The sequence below is a fragment of the Kockiozyma suomiensis genome (assembly GCF_038497685.1).
Source record: "Kockiozyma suomiensis strain NRRL Y-17356 unplaced genomic scaffold V2V93scaffold_11, whole genome shotgun sequence".
NCBI classification, from domain to species: domain Eukaryota; kingdom Fungi; phylum Ascomycota; class Lipomycetes; order Lipomycetales; family Lipomycetaceae; genus Kockiozyma; species Kockiozyma suomiensis.
The window spans coordinates 247,136-267,377 of NW_027117674.1; the positions used below are offsets into that span (position 1 = coordinate 247,136).

General features: G+C 44.7%; 11 protein-coding genes across 11 annotated transcripts; 5 read left to right on the forward strand and 6 right to left on the reverse strand.

Moving 5' to 3' along the window:
* Positions 1-563: 563 nt before the first annotated feature.
* On the reverse strand, positions 564-3,317 carry V2V93DRAFT_373159 (uncharacterized protein). Its single transcript, XM_066910903.1, has 2 exons — positions 3,110-3,317; positions 564-3,043 (listed from the first exon to the last, which is right to left on the reverse strand). Exons 1-2 carry the CDS (start codon positions 3,179-3,181, stop codon positions 941-943), a joined length of 2,175 nt encoding a protein of 724 aa, XP_066764444.1. The 5' UTR covers positions 3,182-3,317; the 3' UTR covers positions 564-940.
* A 35-nt stretch (positions 3,318-3,352) lies between these two features.
* V2V93DRAFT_373160 (uncharacterized protein) lies at positions 3,353-5,318 on the forward strand. Its single transcript, XM_066910904.1, has 2 exons — positions 3,353-3,774; positions 3,839-5,318. The coding sequence occupies exons 1-2, from the start codon at positions 3,555-3,557 to the stop codon at positions 4,972-4,974; spliced, it is 1,356 nt and encodes a 451-aa protein (XP_066764445.1). The 5' UTR covers positions 3,353-3,554; the 3' UTR covers positions 4,975-5,318.
* Positions 5,285-5,840, reverse strand: V2V93DRAFT_373162 (DNA directed RNA polymerase). Its single transcript, XM_066910905.1, has one exon. It carries the CDS (start codon positions 5,755-5,757, stop codon positions 5,536-5,538), a length of 222 nt encoding a protein of 73 aa, XP_066764446.1. The 5' UTR covers positions 5,758-5,840; the 3' UTR covers positions 5,285-5,535.
* A 523-nt stretch (positions 5,841-6,363) lies between these two features.
* V2V93DRAFT_326812 (uncharacterized protein) lies at positions 6,364-7,402 on the forward strand (the record flags this gene model as incomplete). The annotated part of the gene is made up of 2 exons (XM_066907538.1): positions 6,364-6,686; positions 6,739-7,402. The coding sequence occupies 2 exons, from the start codon at positions 6,364-6,366 to the stop codon at positions 7,400-7,402; spliced, it is 987 nt and encodes a 328-aa protein (XP_066764447.1).
* Positions 7,403-7,591: 189 nt separating this feature from the next.
* V2V93DRAFT_373166 (uncharacterized protein) lies at positions 7,592-9,254 on the forward strand. The gene is made up of 4 exons (XM_066910906.1): positions 7,592-7,781; positions 7,843-7,947; positions 8,005-8,105; positions 8,172-9,254. The coding sequence occupies exons 1-4, from the start codon at positions 7,703-7,705 to the stop codon at positions 8,865-8,867; spliced, it is 981 nt and encodes a 326-aa protein (XP_066764448.1). The 5' UTR covers positions 7,592-7,702; the 3' UTR covers positions 8,868-9,254.
* On the reverse strand, positions 9,101-10,089 carry V2V93DRAFT_373168 (ureidoglycolate hydrolase). The gene is made up of 4 exons (XM_066910907.1): positions 9,641-10,089; positions 9,502-9,573; positions 9,416-9,450; positions 9,101-9,360 (listed from the first exon to the last, which is right to left on the reverse strand). The coding sequence occupies exons 1-4, from the start codon at positions 10,047-10,049 to the stop codon at positions 9,229-9,231; spliced, it is 648 nt and encodes a 215-aa protein (XP_066764449.1). The 5' UTR covers positions 10,050-10,089; the 3' UTR covers positions 9,101-9,228.
* A 132-nt stretch (positions 10,090-10,221) lies between these two features.
* Positions 10,222-11,168, forward strand: V2V93DRAFT_373171 (AAA domain-containing protein). Its single transcript, XM_066910908.1, has 4 exons — positions 10,222-10,279; positions 10,332-10,478; positions 10,545-10,690; positions 10,759-11,168. The coding sequence occupies exons 1-4, from the start codon at positions 10,232-10,234 to the stop codon at positions 11,045-11,047; spliced, it is 630 nt and encodes a 209-aa protein (XP_066764450.1). The 5' UTR covers positions 10,222-10,231; the 3' UTR covers positions 11,048-11,168.
* Positions 11,116-12,215, reverse strand: V2V93DRAFT_53625 (inosine triphosphate pyrophosphatase-like protein). The gene is made up of 6 exons (XM_066912724.1): positions 12,025-12,215; positions 11,820-11,959; positions 11,679-11,752; positions 11,479-11,623; positions 11,339-11,415; positions 11,116-11,277 (listed from the first exon to the last, which is right to left on the reverse strand). The coding sequence occupies exons 1-6, from the start codon at positions 12,053-12,055 to the stop codon at positions 11,184-11,186; spliced, it is 561 nt and encodes a 186-aa protein (XP_066764451.1). The 5' UTR covers positions 12,056-12,215; the 3' UTR covers positions 11,116-11,183.
* A 435-nt stretch (positions 12,216-12,650) lies between these two features.
* V2V93DRAFT_326521 (uncharacterized protein) lies at positions 12,651-15,664 on the reverse strand (the record flags this gene model as incomplete). The annotated part of the gene is made up of 7 exons (XM_066907531.1): positions 12,651-13,379; positions 13,433-13,658; positions 13,714-13,889; positions 13,942-14,221; positions 14,286-14,350; positions 14,735-15,112; positions 15,272-15,664. 7 exons carry the CDS (start codon positions 15,662-15,664, stop codon positions 12,651-12,653), a joined length of 2,247 nt encoding a protein of 748 aa, XP_066764452.1.
* Positions 15,665-16,431: 767 nt separating this feature from the next.
* V2V93DRAFT_373180 (peptidase M24, structural domain-containing protein) lies at positions 16,432-18,092 on the reverse strand. Its single transcript, XM_066910909.1, has 4 exons — positions 18,033-18,092; positions 17,788-17,979; positions 17,226-17,716; positions 16,432-17,161 (listed from the first exon to the last, which is right to left on the reverse strand). Exons 1-4 carry the CDS (start codon positions 18,049-18,051, stop codon positions 16,703-16,705), a joined length of 1,161 nt encoding a protein of 386 aa, XP_066764453.1. The 5' UTR covers positions 18,052-18,092; the 3' UTR covers positions 16,432-16,702.
* A 117-nt stretch (positions 18,093-18,209) lies between these two features.
* V2V93DRAFT_373183 (uncharacterized protein) lies at positions 18,210-20,176 on the forward strand. The gene is made up of 2 exons (XM_066910910.1): positions 18,210-18,737; positions 18,802-20,176. Exons 1-2 carry the CDS (start codon positions 18,238-18,240, stop codon positions 19,979-19,981), a joined length of 1,680 nt encoding a protein of 559 aa, XP_066764454.1. The 5' UTR covers positions 18,210-18,237; the 3' UTR covers positions 19,982-20,176.
* The last annotated feature ends 66 nt before the right edge of the window (positions 20,177-20,242 follow it).

Here is a 20,242-nt window from a genome sequence, read left to right on the forward strand (position 1 = left end):
ATATTTACGTCGAACTTCTTCAGCAGATTTCAATCCGGAAAGAAGAATAGCAATCCTACCCCATTCCCAGCCTTTATCTCCCAATTCGAGTAATTTGGCTACTTCTTCGTCTGTAAAGTAGGTTTTCCAAGTTGATGATGATTTTCTGATTCGTGAAGGTGATTGTATAGTAGTCGCCGATAATAGAGCAGCGTTGGATGGGGATATTTTCTTAAGCGACGAAAGAAGGAGCGCTACAGATTTCTTTTGTTAATACCGATGTTCTTCACAAGTCTCAAACATACACCATAGTGGCGTTAATATGAGATATATATCAAAACATGTCAGACCTTCTTCCTTTCTCTTTTGTCGCAATCTCCGCATTCGTTCGCGGGCCATAATCCGATCACGTTCAGCTGCTTCAAAAGCCGAGCCTCTGCGCTGCGGTAATGATATATTTGCATTCTGAGACTCATTAATAGTTACGCCATTTAGTGTCTGTATTCTAAACATTGTTGGCTAACAGTGATAAAAAAAATTCAATCGTTGCTTTCTTGTTATAGAAAAAGAGAAGTGGCTAATAAGCTGCTGGTTCAATCAGCGTTGTGCGGCTTCTGACCAATTCCAATTCGGTGACTGTTAGCATATATAAATACTCTTAACAATCAATATACACAAACATCCAGCGCCTGTATTGTTACAATTTCAATGCTAGAGTAATTTTTGTATTATCCCAAAAAATTGAAAAAAAAATTAGCGTCGACCAAAATTAAAATTACTTGAGATTAATAGGCAGCCTCTACTCGGCGTACAATTTCCCGGCTTCAGTCATTAACAAATCATATGCATAACACCAATTAACAAATCAATTTTATAAAAGTGCATCTCCTCAGAAAGATGAAAAAAAAGTAATATCCAAAAAGAAAAAAGAAAAAAACTCATAACCGTGTTTATAAATATGTTACAGCTCCTCGCTTAAAACACTAAGCCAGCCACTCCCAAAATCGTTCCGTAAAGCCTCGATCCGCTTCCGATACTCTTCGCCTTTACTTGCCCAATCACTTTCAGACATTGCAGGCGGAGGAGATATGCTTGTACCCATCGACTTGACAGAACTAACCGCAGATCCACCGGTCTTGGTGCTTAATTGATCGTCGCCACTCATGTCGGGATCAAGATCGACGACCCGTCTGCGACCGGCTTTCTTTTTGGGCTTCGAGGTTGCTATGCGCATCGCGGGGTGTGAGCGAACTGGTCTGGGTGCAAGAAGTGGAGGAGGAGGAGGAGGAGGAGGAGGAGGAGGCATTTCGTCTCTACCGTTATTGGCTGTCCCATTCTGATTCTCAGATGTTGTGCTTTTCTTGATTTGTTTGCTATCTTCGGTTGACGCAGGAGGCGGGGATGAGCGGAAAAAGCTAAAACTGAATTTGGGTAGGAAATCGTTCTCATCTTTTTTGGATTTCTCGGCTTCTTCTTCTTTCAAGTCTTCTTTAGAAGAATACCGATTAGCAACAGGAGATGGCATATACTCTTCGGCTCTCTCCGCCAGTGTCCGTTGCTCTAGAAGTCCAGGTAAGCTCCCATCAAGCAAGATATCATCGGTAAAACCCGGTGTATTTCTGAACAAGTTGAAAATCGTAAGTCTATACGTTGAATTATGAGATTTCACAAATGGGTTCCCCATTACCCATATCTCGGATAAATTCGGAGCACCCGTAAGTCGAGCAAGCTCTGTCGGGTCTGTGAGTTTATTATCACGCAGGTCAAGCCGTTCCAAAGAAACTATGCGATCTAGACCTGCTAAAGAAACCAAGTTATTACCCCGCAGATTAAGCACTGTAATTGCAGGAAGTGGATGATGCGCTAGCGAATGAAGAGATGAGATGAGGTTGTAGCTCAAATTCAATGAAGTGAGAGCGGTGAGAAATGACATTGCGGCAGGAATTGCGACGAGGAAATTAGACGAAAGATCAAAGGATAGCAAAGAGTCAGTAAGAGGAATCATCGCTTCGTTTGTTATGCAAGAAATGCCATTATCTGGCAGCGATAGAATGCGTAGACGGTGCCAATTGAGAGGACCTAGTTCGGTCGGTGGCGAAGGCGAAGATCTAAAGGATACAATCGAAGAAGTTGTAGATCTAGCTGGCGATATTGACTCCAAACGTGCATGCTGTCGAACTGCAGATATAGACTGAGAGCGCGAGCGTGCGCGCGGTTGTTCGTCGTCGACTAGTTTTGGTCTGCTAGTTCGCGTTTGCGACATCGACCGACGACGAGATCCACGCTCGCTTGAAAGGACACGAGATAAAAGAAGATTTTCAGGACCTTCGTCGGTGTCGGCTGTAGCGTAAGTAGGGATGTCTGCGGCGAGTCTTTTGCGCCGCTGGTCCATGTCATCGAGTACGAGGCCTATAATGAGATCAACAGGGTCATCAATTTGACTGCGCTTGACTGTGAGAGTCTTCAGACGCTCAGATACGGCATCCCAGCCGTAAAAAGCTCGCACATCGACGTCAATGAGCTCTAACGAGGTTAAGTTCTTAAAGGCTATGAGGGGAACCGCGCGATCGAAAGGGAACTCCTCGAAGCCGTCAATGATTTTTGCTTTGCGGTCGGGTGTGAGTCTCAAAGAAGGTAGAACGGTGAATGAAGAGTAGAGATATTTCAGATCCTGCTCGAGACTGGCTCTGGCTTTTTCTTTACTACTGATGGACATGTTTGAGAATATGGCGGATACACCAGACATTGCCGAGCGCATGGTGGAGACTGATTGGATAGAGTTTTGATCGACGGAGAATGAGCGGCGGTTGTGGTATGCATTATCAAGAAATGAGACATAGGCAGAGGAGGTGTCTTGCTGGTCAACGAACTCGAGACGGACGGTGAGAGGGCCGACCGGCAGGCCGAGTTCTTTGAAGCGATGGAGTAGGTAGAAGAGGTGGTGCGGAGTGAGAGAGAGGCGAGCAGTCTTTGAGCGCGAGACGGGAATTTTGAGAGAATGCAGAGGGGAAGAGAAGACAGAGGCCTCTACTTCGCGCTTGCCGGGGCGTTGTCTGTTGGCCAGCTGGGAGGAGGAAGAACGGGTTAGCAGGCGCCTAGAGAAGGAAAAGGGCAGCAGAACGGTACTCACCGAGCGCTCATTTGTGCGGACGAAGGCCGCCAAGTTGCGAACGTAGGCGTCGCCGCTAATGGAATCCGGCATTGCGCGGCAGCAGCACAGGACGCGAAAGATGAGGAGGAGCAGAGAGAAATACAAATACCAAATACGAATCTTATCGCGTCAGCGTCTGAGGGGTGTGTACTGGGTGATGTCAGAAGCGAGTTAGGGTTTCTTTTAGGGATGCGTTCGATCCATGGCTTCCCCGCGTTGTGGGCCTCCCTTTGTTGTTCGTCCGGCCCCGCCTCTTCCTGCGTTGCTGCTGCCTTTTGTCTGCAATCAGAGCCTGTTTTGAGCGTGCTTATTTGTGTGGCCGCGCCTTTTGCTGTATTTTGTTGTGGTTTTGTCTGCAATCTCCTGCAATCTTCTGCTTCTCCTCGCCGCTTCCCCGCATTTTTCGCGTTAAATATCCTTCGCTATGGCCAGTGAGCAGCCCCGGCGCAGCAAGCCCCCAAAACCGCCTACGCTCTCCAAAAACGGCGTGAGAATGGGCAGGCCACCCGGCACAAAGAATAAGCCCAAGCCAAACGGACCTAAGGTCGGTCGCCCGTCGCTCAACACAATCTTCATGGTCTCGGACTCAGCCTTTGCCGCCTCGGACGTCAGCGATCAGCCCGACGCTATCCCGCGTGATAGAGGTCTGCTCTGTCTCTTGTACTTTGTAACCCCTCGTCTTCTGTCACTGACCGCCTCTTCTTGCAGATCTCGGCGAGAGAAATACCATGAATCTCGCCATCACTGACTCGACCAGGGCCGAGTTTGGCCTCCTGCCCTTCGACCCCGAGGCTCGCTTCAAGCACGGCTATCTTGCCAAGCGCCAAAAGTGTCGTTACGCAGTCATCCCTGTCTACTCCCGCGAGGAGCGCCTGCTTTTCGCTAAACTGCTCAAGACAATGCCGTCTGGCGGCACTGTCGACTGGTCTGCCACCGCCAAGCTCTGGAACTCGTGCGCCGACGGCAAGTGCGTCTTTTACAAGCTGCCGCACCACCTTGAGGCTTATTCGCGTTTGCTCCGAGACTGTGCCATGACCTGTGGCCCGCAGACTGACTCTGGGCGCACTGCGCTGCTAGCTTCGCTTCCTCCTGATTTGTCCGAATTTGGAAAGCAGCTCATCGCCTCTGACCCCGCAGCCACTACTCTCGCTGTTGCAATTGCTGCCGGCCACGTTCAAGGCTCTTCTGCTCCGCGAGATGCTCTTATAAATGCGCGCGACTCTGCTTCTATTCCTGAACTGGAAGGAATGCTTGACTCTCTTGACGGCGATGTCTTGCGTCTTCTTGGCGGTGGCAGCGCCGACGGCGATTCTGGCGCAAAACGTCGTGGCCGGCCTAGTATTAAGGGCATGAAATCTCGTTCAGTTGATCTTGGCTCTCGTAGAATGTCTGCCGATAATCTACCAAACATGCGACTACCTTATGGGTCGTCGCCTGGTTCGATGGAGAGATCCAGCGAGAGCACTATGGCCGTTCGCCGCGCTTCTGCTGACTCTCATCAAGCACATCATGAACTAGGTCTGCCTTCGCAGTTGTATATGCAGTCTCAGGCGGCAATGCCATATGAGCCTTCATCATATTATGCGCCTATGAACCACTCGTCTGAGGGTTACTCGCTCACGCCAGGTGTAGCTCCCCAGCCCGGAAGCCTATCTTCATCACTGCGCACAAGTCTAGACAAGAGCAGACCGTCGTACCCTCTTTCGTCTGGCCCGATGAGCTTTTTTGGAAACCAGACCGCATTACCAGCAACAGTAAATTCTTCTCCTTCCTCTTCTTCATCTAACGGGTCTGGGCAGCAAACTAAAGCCGGCGAACGGCGTTACCCCATATATTATTATTAGGCTTATAGGGATGGTTCAATTTCGCCGGCTGGAGGCCAGTGGGGTGAAATTGTAGATGATTTTGGAGTAATATGGGACAAAAAGTATATGTGTGGAAACCGATATTAATCTTGTTGGAGTTTGTAAGGATTTTTTTTTTATTTTGCTAATTATGTTGCAGTTGCTTTTCGTATGTCTTTAGTATTTGATTAAGTTGATTTCACGTGTACGTATTATTTGACTGCGCTATGATTTTTCGAAGAAATAATCTGATTATGGATATGTATTATCTTCTGTTGTATTTTGTATTTTATATTTTATATTTTATATATATTTTTTTAATGCAATTATGTTATTTCTTTTAATTTCTGGAGCTCTTTTTAAAAATGTATGAGCACAGTCTTGAGAATAAAGTATTCGGGCGCATATAAACCCGCGTATTGTACAAATCCATAAAACAAAAACACCAATGATTTAGACACATATATGTCCACAATACTAAAACCAAACGATTCGTATTCCAGTCTCTTCTCATTCCGTTCATGTACTTTCCAAATTGAGCAATGACAAGAACAGTAAAACTCATCGAGCTTCAAACTGCACCATTCGTCGTGTTCGCTGCTTATAAAGTACGCGATGTCCGCACTCACGACACCGCACTGGATCGCTTCGGCTGAGAGTGTTTGGAGCAGCGCAGTTGGCGCAAAGGTAGGTGATCGCCTGAGTTGGCTGGTAGGCGCGGCCGGCAGCAGCCGCGCTATTTGATGTCTGTGAGGTTGGCGGAAGAAAGGTGTCGCGATTCATTGTGATTATGAGTATATTATATTGGAAGGAGAGTAGTACTGCCTTGTCTGGGATATGGAGAAATCGCGAGTTATAAAGTGTCTTGAGAAGGTAGCTGTATCATGAGAGAGGGAGAGAAGGAAAAGTTTACGCCCGAACCCTAAACTTTAATGAGTAAACTCTATTTGAGCCGCGCGTGGTTTGCTAAGTTAATTTTATGTCGTTCCAAATTCTCGATATTAAACCGGAAAAAAAAATTAAAGAAGCGATATTGGAAAAAAAAGGAAGAGCAAAGGGATGGAGCCGGTGTTTTTGTTGCGTTCTCTGCGTCTGTTTGGAGCTGAGAGAATTGGACTTGCTCATTCATCAGCGAGTAGAATACGATGTACTCCAGTTTCGATATACTCTTCTTCAGTATTTCAAAGCTTTAGAGCATTTAGTTCTAATCAGAGCAATAGCAATGGGAAGCCAGTCAAGAAAAAGCTGCAATTGCCTCCACGCACTCTCAAACGTTCACCGGCTGCAAAGCAGGGTGTGGCAGGCACGCAACCATCTGCTACCGACGCTGCCTATGTTGCATCTCGAGCACACCCTCCTGCACCCATTCCACGAGTAAACAGGATGCGAATGACGCCTGATCGTGACGAGATTGTTGAAGAAGGTATTGATGCTATCCAAGATCGGGTAGTACCGAAATGGCCGCTTTCTAAAGAATCGTTTCCTACTCTGCAGCTACATTTGATTCGAACACCGCGTGTATCCAAGAACCTTTCGTTTACGCAGTTGATGACGCTGCTTGAGAATTCGCCAGAGCCGGAGGTTCTGTTGTATCAAGCAGAGCCTCATAGACTATATTTTATTGTTTTGTACTCTCTCGCATTTGTGTTTGCTGTTTACGGGTTGCTCTTTCTCGACTGGGCTCTTCGAGAAAGTTACGAAATTTTCATAAAGTATGATATAGAGGTTTTCAGTGGCCTAGTCTTTTGCTAACGATTGATATAGCAATTACGACGATCTCCCTCCGGTTCATAACGCAACATGGCTTGGAATCCGTTCTTTGGTCAGCGTGGCCGTATTTGCGGTTCCCGCCGTAGCCGCCGTACTCTTTGTCATGTTCCCTACCCGAATAATCCGTCGGATGTACTACTATCCAGCCACCAAAGATCTTGAGCCCTACATTAGATTTGTAGTTCACCCGCTATTACCTAGACAAGCCTCTCCCGTCATTACTCTGCCGCTATCTGAAATAGATCGAGGTCGCAATATCGGAAAGAATAAGGTATGGACTGGCGATGGTTTATATGGCACCGCTAGTCGCTCGCAGTTTATGATCTTCTTGTTTGAGAAAGGGAAGCGTATTCCGTGGGTTGTCGACCGACAAGGCTGGTTCTGGGGGGACGGCCGCGTTTGGGATGTACTTTTTGGAAAAGAGACAGCTGAAGAAGCAGAAAAGGGACTTAGTGGCGATGATTTAATTCTGATGGAGCAGAAGAGATTAAAATTTGAAAGAGAGCAGAGAAAGAAGTTGCTAAAAGCAGGTCGACCGCTTCCTGAGCAGCTTGTTGCAGAAAAGGAAAAGGAAAGTGATTTCAAGGCTGGGAAGAAGATTAGAGTGTTGAAAGATGATGATCGCGTAATCATTGATGCTGACGATTCGAGAAAGTAGCGTTCTGTAAATTGGCACTATATTGTATATAACAAGTCTCATATGATTTTTTTTACTTCTTATATCTTTTTATATAGAAATACTATCAAAACATATAATTGTCAAGTAACCGCCAGAGTGGGGGTGGGCGCGACTGGCTCCAAAACCCTAACTCCCGAAGCCAACATCCCGACTCATCCCACTCTCAATCTTTCTACACTCGCTCAGTCTCACAGGCTCATCTTGCAATTGCTGGTCAATTGTTTCTCGCCAATATATTTTTTTAATTTACATTCAGTTGTACTTTTCTGATTAATTCCAATGTCTCTGGTTAGACACTTGGCTGTTGCTTCGCGCCGGACTCTAGTCGGGCGCGGTCCTGCCGCTTGCTGCTACCGAAGTATGCACAATCTAGCTTCGTCGTTTCATTTCATATCCACAGACTACTGACTTTCCAATAGATTTTAGATCGTCTGCTACTGATAATGCTGCCTCAAATTTTGCTATGCCTGCATTGTCGCCGACTATGACTGAGGGCGGTGTCTCTTCGTGGAAGGTCAAAGAGGGTAAGTAAATTATAAAGGATGAAGTGGCAGGCTACTAACCGGTTGCTGCGCTTAAAGGTGAATCGTTTAGTGCTGGCGATATTATTCTTGAAATTGAGACTGATAAGGCCCAAATGGACGTTGAAGCTCAAGATGATGGAGTCCTCGTCAAAATCTATGTCAGTATCCTCACGCTCTCATCTTTGCATTTTGTTTACAGACTCTAACAATGTTTTGCGAAACAGAAGCAAGATGGCGCCAAAGAAATCAAAGTTGGAACTACCATCGGTGTAATTGCAGAACCAGAAGATGATCTCGCTACTCTCGAACTTCCCACCCCAGTAGATAATAGCGCAGCCCCGGCTGAGGCGCCCAAACCTGCTCCCAAAGAAACAAAACCAGCGCCTCCGGCTCCGTCCCCAAAATTAGTCGAGACACCAAAGAAGGGCACAGGAAACTCTTCTGCAGCCGCAGCAGGCTCGAAGAAGGCAGATGCCAAGCAGGTCTTATTCCCTTCTGTACTCGGTTTGCTGGAAGCTAATCATATCTCTGTTGCGGATGCGCTGGAGAAAATACCCGCTACCGGTCCCAAGGGCAGATTACTCAAGGGTGATGTTTTGGTCTATCTCGGAACCACGTCAGTGGAAAGTATCAACAAGCTCAACAAAGTGATTGAGGAGCGCGAACATCTTGATTTATCGAATATCAAGATTGCTGAGAAGAAAGCTGTTGCGAAGGAAGCTAATGAGCAACCTAAGGAGAAGAAACCTGAGAAGCCAAAGATTGTTGTTAACTTTGATGAATTGTTGACGTTCAACCCGCCGAGACGTGAGTTTTCTTTTTTATTTCTTTTTTTCAGTTTTGTAGTTATGGCTTTTTTGTTTACTAATTTTATTTGCAGCTATTGTCAAAACAGTCATCCGACCTCCTCAGGTTGTTGAGACTGTACTTGTCTCTCCTCCAGCCCCTGCGCCGACTCCAACTGAGGTTGCGCCTATTACACCCGTTGCCCCGGCGGCAGCGGCACCAAAGAAGATGACTCGGTTCGACGAGATATTTTATGACCTCGTGTCTGTACCTAAGAGCAAATCGTTGTAATTTTATGTGACCTTTATAGCCTGTTTATAGCCTGTTTATACATGCGATTTCTTGGGATTTGTAAGACTTATTGCAAGTTCAAAAGTACCTATATAGAACAGGATGTCTGGCTCAAACAGTTTTTTGTATGATTTCCTCGTGTATTCATCGATACATAACTATTGGCAAAATAAATATTCATAAAAATGCTAATAACAATTGTGCTTATAATTTTCCAGGAGCAGTCGGTGTTGTAATTGTGCTAAAAGCAATTGGTACTCTAGGTTCTATATAAACTTCTTGACAATCTTCATCGGGAACTCCGTTCTCGTTCATCAAAACCGCAAAATCAATTGTCTAAAATATGTCAATAAACAGGTGAATGAGACATGATGTGTGTGGTTGAACAAACCTGCTGTAATGATACCATTGGTGCATGCCATGTGCCTGAGAATAGCGAGTCAGTATATCGACTGATTAAGGTACGAGGATTATTACCTGGCCCGTAAGTAACAGCTTGGTTGCCCATAGCCACGAACGCTTTTAAAGTCGCCAAGTCAGGTAACCCATCTAAATGGAACTCTCGTAATTAGAATCGCAAACTCAACAGTTGGCCAAAGAGAGCACTCATCCTCACCGTCAGATTTAGTCTCTGCAACAATCACCAAATAGGCAATATCTCTAGAATCAACACCCATTGGAAGAAATGTCTGGGTAGAAAATGGATGTCTTTCAAGAACTCCAGCAAGATAGATGCCATCATATGCACTCGTTTTGCTCACGAGTTTCCAAGGATATGAACTTCTGAAAAGATTCACGTTTGTAGTTGCCACTTTTCCGCTTGGCGCATTTGAAAAATTGTTAGTTACAGGAGTTACTTTTGCGAGTTTTATCGCTGTTCCGTAGTTTGCTGGTATGTTTTTCATTGTTTGAAGTTGCTGAGCCGAAGAAACTACTGCGCCGAACTTTGCAAAAGATGCCGGAGTCAAAGAAGTCGCTGGTACTGAGTCCAGCGGTTTATCCAGTTTAAATGTCTTTACAGGCATGTTTAGATACTCAGTTCTTGTATCAGTTGAAAGATAATGGAGAAGAACGATAAGCAGAGTATGTCCGGAGATGTCCGCTGATATTTTGAATTCATTTGAAGCCCTTACCCGATTCTTCTGAGCCGCGCGATGTAGTTTTTTTTATTTGATGCTTTGGTTATTTTAAAGAACAGCAACCATTAATGATAAGCATGCGCCAGCTTCCGAATATTATAATCACCGGTACTCCGGTATGCTAGAGACTATATTGCAAGGTCTTATAAAAGCTGACGATCTTTTTAGGGGACTGGAAAATCTACGCACTGCGAGCGGCTTGTTGAGATTCTGCCCGAGTTCACATACGTTTCTATCAACAAGTTTATTGGAGAGCATTCGCTAGAAGATGGAGTTGACGAGGAGAGAAATAGCAAGCTTGTGGATGAAGACAGAGTATGCATATTTTGAGGAGAGAATATTTGAGTAGTCAAAAATTGCTGACGTTATCAATCCAAACAGCTCGTTGATTTGATTAGACCAGATTTAAAGAATGGAGGACGAATAATCGATTGGCATGTCTGCGATATATTCCCAGAAAGTCTGATTGATTTAGTTGTTGTAATGCGGACTAACACCACTAGATTATATGACCGTTTAAAAGAGCGGTAAGCAGTTTTATCAAAGCGGGGGATTTTCTTGTATAATTTTAGCTAACTTTTTCTCAATATTTTAGAGGCTATTCGGGAACCAAATTTGAAGATAATTTGGATTCCGAAATTATGGAAATAATTCTTTCTGATGCTAGAGATGCTTACGCTCCTGAAATTGTGATCGAGCTACAGAGCGATACCAAAGACGAAATTGAATCTAATTGCCAGCGGATAGCTACTTGGGCCAAACAGTGGATTGTTGATAATACGCACGAGGGCAGCGACGATGAGGAAGATGAGGAAGATGAAGATGAAGATATTGATGACGATCAAAGTGAGGAGAGAGATGAAGAAGAAGAGGATGAAGACTAAGGAATAATACGAGAGAAAATCTTCAGATTACGTAGAATAATCATACATTACACAAACTCACAGAAAAAAATTCAAAATTATAGCATATTCTAGTCTACCAATCTATTAATTAGCCAATGCATCATATAAATCAAGTCTACTCTCTAGTCAGCAGAAACTCTTTTAACAGCTGAAGAGCCTTGAATCGATGGCTAATAGTGTTCTTCAAGGACTTCGGCATCTCGGCATATCTATACAGAGTGCAAATGTTAGTATAATATTAAGATCCGCTATATAACTACTGGAACACACGTTTGATCATATCCGTCGGGAAGAAAGCAGGGATCCCACCCGAATCCAACGGGTCCACGAGCTGCGACAATTGTTCCCTAAAATTATAGCCAGGTTAATCCATCATTTTGTCAATTGAACTGGTTATTGAGTAAACATACATCCTGAACACCCTGGAAGATCTTAACTTCCTTGCCAGGTCCCTCCGTGAAAGCAAAAGTGCAGATAGCCTGCGCAGACTTGTCATCATACGCTGATAGCATGTTGTTGAGACCGACATGGCCGACTTTTTCCATGAACCATTTACTAAATTCGAATCAATATCAGCCATATATGGGAGCAAGGATGTCTCTAGACTTACATATAGGGCCCAGGTAAACCTCCATACGCTGTGAACGAGAGCGCAGTATCCTCAACTAAAACCGGTCCTTCAATCTATTCAATATTCATATTAGCTCTTATCCTCACCATTAGTTGTAACAATCATTAACGAATAACGCACAATTGAAGCAGCTTCCTTGCATTTGGCTTCGGCGACTTCAAAAATAGTTCCCTGTAGCTCATCAAGATCAAGAGCCTTGTTCGTCATCGGTACACTATCAGATATAATAGCCTGAACTTCCTTCAATTTATTGGCATTGCCTGGTGAGGTTCCGTATGAGTATATCCTTGGTATTGACGATAATGAGCAATGTACGAGTACTCACCAGTCACGAAAGTAACAGTCGCGGGGGCCATATTTGATACAGATGCGATACGATAAAAAGTGCTTGGAACCGAAAATTATGTGTTATTATATAGACAAAACAGTATATATAAACAAATAGAATAAGAAAAGAGAAAGCGCGGATAAGGCTTCTGAAATTGAACGCTTAGACCGCAGTATCATTTAGAATGTTTAAAGCTTACTAATTGCTTGACTATTTTGTACCGAGCTTCAAATTACCTATTACAACTTAAAACAACGAGTGTACAGTACAAAATTCCTATTACATTCAAGAGAAAATCTAGAATAATTGGAAAAAGGCTCTGTGTCTACAATGTCTTTTGTAGCTGAATGGAAGTGCAATATTACTGAAGTTGTAGTATGCCCAACCTAGCTAGGCAATCATGCCCTTAGCACCCAGACATTCTTCAACATTTCACTAATATTGTTCAAGAACTCAAAGCGAGGTGAAGAAGATATCAGCAATTAATAAACAACTGAAGCTGCTTCTATATATAGGCGGTCTGGCCATAAAAGGTAGAGATACAACGATAAACTGTCATAAATATCCACAAATAATACAAAATATCAATCATACACTACTACTGTAACATGTACTAATCGAGCTCAAGTTGTCAACTCACTCAGCAAAAATTTCATCAACGCGTCTCTACCCTTCACCTTCATAAGTTTTTGAATAGCTAGCAAGGCCTCTCTGTCGTCAGACACTTCGGATTGTCCTTCTGCGGGCATGTTTTCAACCGACGCAGGCAACGAAAGAGAAAGCTGATTAGAAATTCCGGGGGCATCCTCCATTACTTCGTTGCTATCACTATCAGCCGGAGATAGCGGAACCGGATCTTGAAGTGAAAGTGCGGCGTCAATAAGAGACGAAATATTTTGTCGAGTAATCGCCTCCGGTGTGTCTTGCTGATTAAAATACGCCAGATTTCGTACAAATTCACGCTCAGAATATGGAAGTAACACAAGACTGTCCAATTCACTTAGTGGGAATGGTTTAGGCGCACGCTTTCTTGTATGCGGCAAAAGATTGACTTTATCAATAAAATCAAGTACTAGCCCTCGTTCCGAAAGTCGGTATACAACATGCTCTTCTTCATCGTCAACTGTATACGTATTGATTTTCCGTCGCTCAAACGCCGAAGACTTAACAAATGGATCCTCCGACCAATTATCGAGAAAATGTAGCCGCGATGGCTTTACGAGTACCTCATTATTGGCCTGGTTTTCTTCATCCGATGATTCATTATCAACTTCAATATCTCCATTGTTGATAAACCCGCGACGTAAACTGACGTCAACCATTCGCGCATTACGCAACCGCCGACGATGAATCTAAACTTCGAAGTCAGCAAAATGAAAAACCTAGCAAGTAAGATTTAGCATACCAGTTCACGAGTTACATGATTCGGACATCTCCATTTCTTTTGAGAGATTGTTGGAATTGAGCTCATCGGCGGATCAAGACAGTCCAAATGCCAATGCAAAGGACATTCATCACAACTAATCATCTTACGATTATTCAGAGCCGAAAGACCACATCTGAAACACAAAATTGCCTTTCCATTCTTGTCTGTTAATCTAAACGGATCCGGCTCTTCAAGGAATCCAGTTCTATCAAAAGGTTAGAATCAGCCATGACCGTGAAAGGCAAAATTAGCATTCATACTTTGGTTTCTTTGTTTTCATATCTTGCGTGTCTTGATATTCACCAAAATCAGTTGACGTCACACCCTCATAACGCTCTCTAATCTCTTTAGGTAGAAGAAAACAAGACGGGTTACGTCTGTCGATTTGCTCGATAAGTTCAGAAAATAATCCTCGAGGCATAATCGGCGGCGGAAACTATTAAAATACAGTCAGCACTACCCAATAAAGCATATCTTAGATTACTTACTCGCTTTGCGCGACAGCTTTTGCAAAACCATGATCCTTCAGGCAAATTATCCTCGTCGTAAGGCGGGTCAGAACAAGTGAAATGGAACGACTTTGGACAACCCTCGCAACACAAAAATCTGCCAATACCACCACAAGCAGAGCAGAAGTCATCGTTATCCTTTGTCGGGTCATCAGGGTCTTCTGCTACAGGATATGCAGCTGATCGTGTGCTCGGTAAATCAGTCGATGGGCCAAAACCGAATGCACTCTCACGCTGAGTCGAGCGCTTTTTCATAGGCCTAAAAGTCAAATCAGTAAGAAAGTTGGAAAGGATGGACAAACGTCGAAAACAGAATAACTTACGATATTTTGACGCGCTTTGGTCTTTTTCTTCCCTCAGGAGGAGGAGTGGCTTCAGCTGCAGCCCTCTTTTTTGACTCACCAGCAACTTCTATAACATCCTCAGCAGCCCGATTCTTTTCTGCTCGTGGTGTCTTTGTCTTTGAGAGATTTGGAGTATCTTCAGACGATTCGCGTGAACTTGTCAACTTCGAGGCCGTAGCCTCAGACGGCAGGGTTTGAGAGCTTGAAGCTGGAGGCTCTGGTATTGAGGACGATAATGTACCGGATCGCGAACGACTTCCTTGCTCATCAGATCCAGAAACCGGAGTGGTACGACTATTTCCGTCCAGGTCGTTCGTCACTGGAACACGGCCACGAGGCTTTTTGCTATAGTTGTCTGGCGTCAATGGCATAGTCATTTGAAAACCTCGTTGACGTTTTGATTGCGATGCTTTATTGTTATCTGTCACATTGTCGTAAAGAGCTGACTGAGCCGAGTGTCTGAACTTGAGAGCAGGTAGCGGCAGTGTAGTTGATTCCATTGAAGTATAATAAGATTTGGGAGCTGGCTTCTCGCGTTCAACACTGCTCTTGACAAAGTAGTCATCAAAGGTTTTCTGAAATTTCAACTTGATCTTTGTGGCATCATTTGTATCAACTGTAGCAGTCGTATAGCCGTTCATGTGATGGGGGGGTTTTGCCTTTGATATAAGAATTTTGTTGGGTGGTGAGCTGGAGCCGGACACTGTCAGAATTTCCTCATCCCCGTCGTCAATGTCTTCCAATGTACCATCACTTGCAGAACTCTCTTTATCTTTTCTTCTAGACTTTAATGATGACTTTGAGCGCTCAGCATTGTCATCATTTTCATCGTTATCAGATCCGCTAGAAGGATCATATGCTGCGTGCAGAGCGCCATCGCTATTTTCGGACTCTGAAACTAAAGAAACTGGTCGACTAGCTTTATCATCCACTAAAGCACGTTTCGTTTGCCGACGCGCCTTAACCGGCTTAGATCCTGATATTTTTGCCTGCGCGCCCGACGATTCGCCTTGATCAACTGTGTGTACCGGTGTCATACCTCCGTCTCCCAAATCCAGATCTATAGGAGCCGGACTAGAGGTCACTCCTTTTTTGTTAAAAGCAATTTTGAGGCCTTTCCGATTTTTCGCCGCATACTGAGGCGGCGGCAACACACCCAATGCAAACCCGTTCACGCCGGGTACAGGAGCAGTGGGCTCCGGCTCAACCCAGTCTGGCAAAAATTTGTTTGGGGTTGCACGTGTAGAAGCTCTCGTTGACGGCGGAGGAGTTGACGCAGACGGTGTCGCGGAACGAGACGCGGCTGTCGGCGACAAGGAGTCCGCGGATTGCCTGTTCCTGCTCTTGATAACAGGCATTGTACACTATACAGGATAGAGCACCAAATATCAGAAAGAAATTGAGCAAAGACGCGTAGTTTTCGTGGAGTATGAGTGGTGCTAGATTGCACTCTAGCTACTTGCTGCTGGCGCTAGCAAATCGAGGTAAACTCATACACACACGTCGAAAATAAAGGAAAGGAGAAATTTCAAGCTGATAAATCACCTAATTAGTAGTTTATGATTCTAATCTTGAGAATTATAGCTGCTGTAGAGATTGCCGGCGAAGAACTTGGATGGCTGATATTGAGCAGCTGAGCGCTGCATGGGATAGGATTCAGAGTGGTGAGTTGAACGAAAGGGGCGCAAAGACTCGCGTCTACGGCTCGCCAACGAACACCCGGCCCAGCTTCGGACTGATCTACTTGTTGCATTTATAAAGAAAAATACGGGATTATGATTAAATTGTATACTATTTTGCATCATTCTTTCATATGCTGAAAATTTGTACTAATTTCTGGCGTATTGGCAGTATATGCCGAATTAGGAAATTCAAAGATCTCTCCTACACAACCGGGAAGCCTGTAGACGGTCATCTACATCTAGAGGCTCAACCCGAACTCAGGTTTAAGAAAGCTCATTCCCGCCCCGGAGTTTCTTTTCTAATACAGCGTCTCAAGTGTCTCTGGTAAATTGCGTGGTCCATTTCGATACAGCAGCCGAAATCACCTGACCTCGGAAGCGGTTTTCACCTCAAGCTAGTCTACGATTATGTAGCATTGGTGCCAATCTATTCAGCCTATTGGTGCCCTATTTTGACGTCTTGTAGATATTATATTTACAGCCGAATAACAAAATATTCACGTCCAGGGGCTCTTTCAATGACAGATATCAGCAGATTTTGCTCAGCAAGTCAACCCAATAATATAGTTGACGACTTCTTTTCAAACCCTACTAAAACCCTACTAAACAACAACTTTTATATAGCATTTTTCTAGACTGATGTAGACTTGAAGTCCTAGCCATAAAAACTATTTTGAATTTAGTATGCACCATAGATAATATTCCATATCAGATTTACTCCTCAGAGGCAGGCTCAGCAGCATCTGCTCCTGCAGCCTTTGCTTTCTTCTTCTTGTTCTTCTTGCTGTTACTCTTAAGAGGTGCAGCAATAACCTTAAGCAATTCCTCATCAGTGACAGCCTTGTCGGTTTTAAACTTCGAGAGATCGGGAGTGGCGGGTCCAGAAATCTTGATGATACCATTCTTGGTCAGCGCGATCGTAGTGAAGAACTGCACGACAGTCTCGCCCTTCTTATCCTCGTAAACATCGTAAGGAATAAGAAGTTCATGCTGAGTGCACTCACGAATTCCCATACGGGAACTCTTTTCCTCCTCTAGAGCACGGGTGGTGAATGGGAATGGACCGAATCGCTTCTGGATGTCTGAGAAAACAGATCTAGCAGACTTGAGTTTCAGACTGTAAGTGTTGCCGGTCTTTTTGTAAATAGTAGTCTTTGTCTCAGATTTCTTGACCTATCGCAATACCAACGTTAATGATTTAGGCTACATCGTCTAAATTCTGAAAGATCGAGCTTACCTTGCCGTCGCCGGTTGTGATGAGAACGTCCACACCCCACACTTCACCTTCCTCAAACACAATGGAATCTACACCCTTCTTTCGTCCCTCACTAGGGTTGAGAATAATTCTCTTGGTTCCATCCACAACGTTACGCTCCTGCTGGTGAGAGAGCATATCTTCAAGCGGCTTAGTTTCAAACGCATTAGCAACGGCAAGCACGTTATCAGTGACATCCCAGTTCTTCGCACCAGGCTTGATCGAGCGAATAGCAGCCTCAGATGCGAGCCACCCGGCGGTGAAGACGTCAGCAAGACGACCATCGACCTCGCCAGTTTGGCCAACGATGATCGTGTCGGCGAGGATAGCGCCGAATCCATCAATGTGCGCACCCAGACTGATCTTTACAACGTCGTTCTCCGAAAGAGCAATCTCAGACTCAGGCTCACCAGGAAGAGGAGAAAAATGAGAAGCGATATTGTTGGGAGAAACCGCGGTAGGGAACGCAATTCCTAAATTTGCAGTCAGTAAAACTAAGCCGGTCGACCATCGACAAAATATCAAAAAAATCTTAAGAACCCACCCTTCGCGATCTTCTTGCCCTTGTAGATCTTCGCAGTCTCCTCTTCGATGAGCTTGTCTCCTAGAATACTGACATCGATGATGAGAGCGCCAGGAACACAGGCAGCTTTGACTTGCTCAAGGACCTTTGCAGAGATCTCACCGGCAAGCTTGTACTTCGTAAGCGTGTCGGGATTAGCGAGCGAGTAGTCAACTACACACAGAGTTAGTAATGATATTAATACCAAATTTCTGCGGGCAACTTACCTTCTTCAGTTTCTGCCATTTTTCCTTATGAATGTATGCAACTCAAAATTGAAAATCGATTGAAAATCAATTGAAAATCTCTTGAAAAACTTCGCGTGACGACATCAGTCCAGGGTTGGGGCTCCGGATCGGGCCATTGTCTAGGGGCAGAGGCGCTTGTTCTCAACTTTGTGCTCCCCGAAAGCGTTACTACTCCCCGCGCATAATGTCGCGTCCTTTCGCGGCTTCGTGGCCGTCGGACGGCCAGAGTACACCTGCTTCCCAAAATAACAATAACAGTGCCTATGACGGTGGTCAGTTGATTGGACAGGGTGGCAATCAGCAGCCATTCCCCCAACGACCACAACAGCAGTCCGAGCAGATGCCAGAGCAACAGCAGCAGCAGCAGCAGCATCAAGACGAACAGCGACCAAGCAAACGAACAAAAACGACACTGGAGTTGGCATATGAGCAATACGTAGCTAGAGATGCGTTACAAGCTGCCGCATTCAAAGACCATACCGACAGACACATAGCCTTCCTACGCCAGAAACGGCAAGAAATCGAATACTATGAATCGCTACGACCCCTTCGTCAGACAAATCCAGGTGCCGTCTTTGGTCAAGGGTATTCGGGTTTTGGCAATGGTATCACGGCTTCGAAGTCTGGTATTATCGGTCCGCGCGACCGGCGACGACTCGGAAGGTTTGCCCGAGAATTAAGGATGTGGGTGTCACTTGTGATAATAGTGCTTCTTATTGTCCGAGTATCAATTAATGAATCATTTTAGATCCCGCGAAGAAATGCGACGCCAGTCGGAAGCCGATGAAATGCTTATTCCTGTTCGGTTGGATATGGAATTTGATAAGATGCGTCTTCGCGATACCTTCACCTGGAACATGCATGAGCGAACGATACCACTTGATATCTTTTCCGAAAATCTCTGCGAAGATTACAATTTCCCTTTACATCATGTCCCTCAAGTAGTCCGAGCAATCTCGGAACAGATCAGTGATTTCCAGCCACACATTTTCGATCCATCGGTCGCGAAAACCGTCGATCCATCGCTACCATATACAGCCTACAAAGATGACGATATGCGCGTCATGGTTAAACTCGACATTACAATTGGTCAGCATAATCTTGTTGATCAGTTTGAATGGGACATCAACGACCCGCAAAATAATCCGGAAGATTTTGCCAGAACGCTCTGTCAGGAATTGTCCCTTGCGCCTGAATTTCTCACTGCTATATCGCATGCTATTCGCGAACAGACTCAGATGTTCACAAAATCCCTTTTATTAGTTGGACATCCTTTTGATGGACGTCCAGTTGAAGATGATGAGATTCGGAAGGAACTTTGTCCGTCCATCACAGAGCTTGTTCGTCCAAAGCACCAACTGCGAGACTACACTCCTGTTCTCTATGAGCTCTCCGAAGCCGAACTCGGAAAGGCAGACAAAGATAGCGAGCGTGAAAATAGATGGAAACGAAGACAAGGACGAGCAGTTGGTCGAAGAGGTGGAATTGTTTTACCAGATCTACGCGAGCCGATGCGTACCTTCCGCACACCGCTAATTAGCTCGGTTTTACCCTGTGCAGCCAAGAAGTTCACGCCGCCATCACCAGAGGTCGATTCTTCAGATGAAGGAGAAACTCATTATGGCTCAAGTAGACGCTCTCGACACGCTACTGTCGCGCAGCAGATCCCACCAATTTCCCATACCCAAACGCCTCTCCATAGACAGCAACCCATCCACCAAGTTCATACAGCTCACAGCTCACCAGCATTACCTTTGCCGGCAACACTTCCCGCCAAAGTTTCTGAGGTCATTACTGCTTCTGCGTCGGCATCGGTGTCAGCTGTCCAGAGTCCATCTGTGCGGTCTGACGGGGAGTTATCGCTGATTGTCAAATTACGAGGCAAAATAATAAAGCAATGGATGCAAGCTAACGCACGGCGCTTCTAAATCAATTTGAATCCCATTTTTAGGAACAAATTTAAATTCTTTTGTGTATTAATATTATTTATTGAGTTGTTTCTTTTTTTTTTTTGTACTTTATTGTATGGATAGTTTAATGTTCAATATACTGAGCTTATTGACTAGTTCTAGTTATTTTAAATTAGGGTAGATTTAAAAAATAGACTCTGTATAACAGATTATTATAAATATATCATGAAATTACTAAAAAAAAAATAGATCTATTATTTTGACAAAGTGCATAAAGGA

What these genes read in the sequence shown, in the direction of transcription:
- V2V93DRAFT_373162 (XM_066910905.1), bottom strand. Translation starts at nt 5,757, where the DNA reads ATGAATCGCGACACCTTTCTTCCGCCAACCTCACAGACATCAAATAGC.
- V2V93DRAFT_53625 (XM_066912724.1), bottom strand. Translation starts at nt 12,055, where the DNA reads ATGGCCCCCGCGACTGTTACTTTCGTGACTG. An exon ending in GACTGTTACTTTCGTGACTG is followed by an intron (nt 11,960 to 12,024) that starts GTGAGTACTCGT and finishes GAACCTCACCAG; the next exon opens with GCAATGCCAATAAATTGAAG. An exon ending in TCTTCCAGGGTGTTCAGGAT is followed by an intron (nt 11,416 to 11,478) that starts GTATGTTTACTC and finishes CTATAATTTTAG; the next exon opens with GGAACAATTGTCGCAGCTCG.
- V2V93DRAFT_373160 (XM_066910904.1), top strand. Translation starts at nt 3,555, where the DNA reads ATGGCCAGTGAGCAGCCCCGGCGCAGCAAGCCCCCAAAACCGCCTACG. An exon ending in CGCTATCCCGCGTGATAGAG is followed by an intron (nt 3,775 to 3,838) that starts GTCTGCTCTGTC and finishes CTCTTCTTGCAG; the next exon opens with ATCTCGGCGAGAGAAATACC.
- V2V93DRAFT_373168 (XM_066910907.1), bottom strand. Translation starts at nt 10,049, where the DNA reads ATGCCTGTAAAGACATTTAAACTGGATAAACCGCTGGACTCAGTACCA. An exon ending in TGCAGAGACTAAATCTGACG is followed by an intron (nt 9,574 to 9,640) that starts GTGAGGATGAGT and finishes AGTTCCATTTAG; the next exon opens with ATGGGTTACCTGACTTGGCG. An exon ending in AGCTGTTACTTACGGGCCAG is followed by an intron (nt 9,451 to 9,501) that starts GTAATAATCCTC and finishes CGCTATTCTCAG; the next exon opens with GCACATGGCATGCACCAATG.
- V2V93DRAFT_373180 (XM_066910909.1), bottom strand. An exon ending in GGGCAAGAAGATCGCGAAGG is followed by an intron (nt 17,717 to 17,787) that starts GTGGGTTCTTAA and finishes CTGCAAATTTAG; the next exon opens with GAATTGCGTTCCCTACCGCG. An exon ending in TCACAACCGGCGACGGCAAG is followed by an intron (nt 17,162 to 17,225) that starts GTAAGCTCGATC and finishes GTATTGCGATAG; the next exon opens with GTCAAGAAATCTGAGACAAA.
- V2V93DRAFT_373183 (XM_066910910.1), top strand. Translation starts at nt 18,238, where the DNA reads ATGTCGCGTCCTTTCGCGGCTTCGTGGCCGTCGGACGGCCAGAGTACA. An exon ending in TTTGCCCGAGAATTAAGGAT is followed by an intron (nt 18,738 to 18,801) that starts GTGGGTGTCACT and finishes GAATCATTTTAG; the next exon opens with ATCCCGCGAAGAAATGCGAC.
- V2V93DRAFT_373166 (XM_066910906.1), top strand. Translation starts at nt 7,703, where the DNA reads ATGTCTCTGGTTAGACACTTGGCTGTTGCTTCGCGCCGGACTCTAGTC. An exon ending in TGCCGCTTGCTGCTACCGAA is followed by an intron (nt 7,782 to 7,842) that starts GTATGCACAATC and finishes ACTTTCCAATAG; the next exon opens with ATTTTAGATCGTCTGCTACT. An exon ending in GAGTCCTCGTCAAAATCTAT is followed by an intron (nt 8,106 to 8,171) that starts GTCAGTATCCTC and finishes TTTGCGAAACAG; the next exon opens with AAGCAAGATGGCGCCAAAGA.
- V2V93DRAFT_373159 (XM_066910903.1), bottom strand. Translation starts at nt 3,181, where the DNA reads ATGCCGGATTCCATTAGCGGCGACGCCTACGTTCGCAACTTGGCGGCC. An exon ending in TCCGCACAAATGAGCGCTCG is followed by an intron (nt 3,044 to 3,109) that starts GTGAGTACCGTT and finishes TCCTCCTCCCAG; the next exon opens with CTGGCCAACAGACAACGCCC.
- V2V93DRAFT_373171 (XM_066910908.1), top strand. Translation starts at nt 10,232, where the DNA reads ATGATAAGCATGCGCCAGCTTCCGAATATTATAATCACCGGTACTCCG. An exon ending in TTATAATCACCGGTACTCCG is followed by an intron (nt 10,280 to 10,331) that starts GTATGCTAGAGA and finishes CGATCTTTTTAG; the next exon opens with GGGACTGGAAAATCTACGCA. An exon ending in TATGACCGTTTAAAAGAGCG is followed by an intron (nt 10,691 to 10,758) that starts GTAAGCAGTTTT and finishes TCAATATTTTAG; the next exon opens with AGGCTATTCGGGAACCAAAT.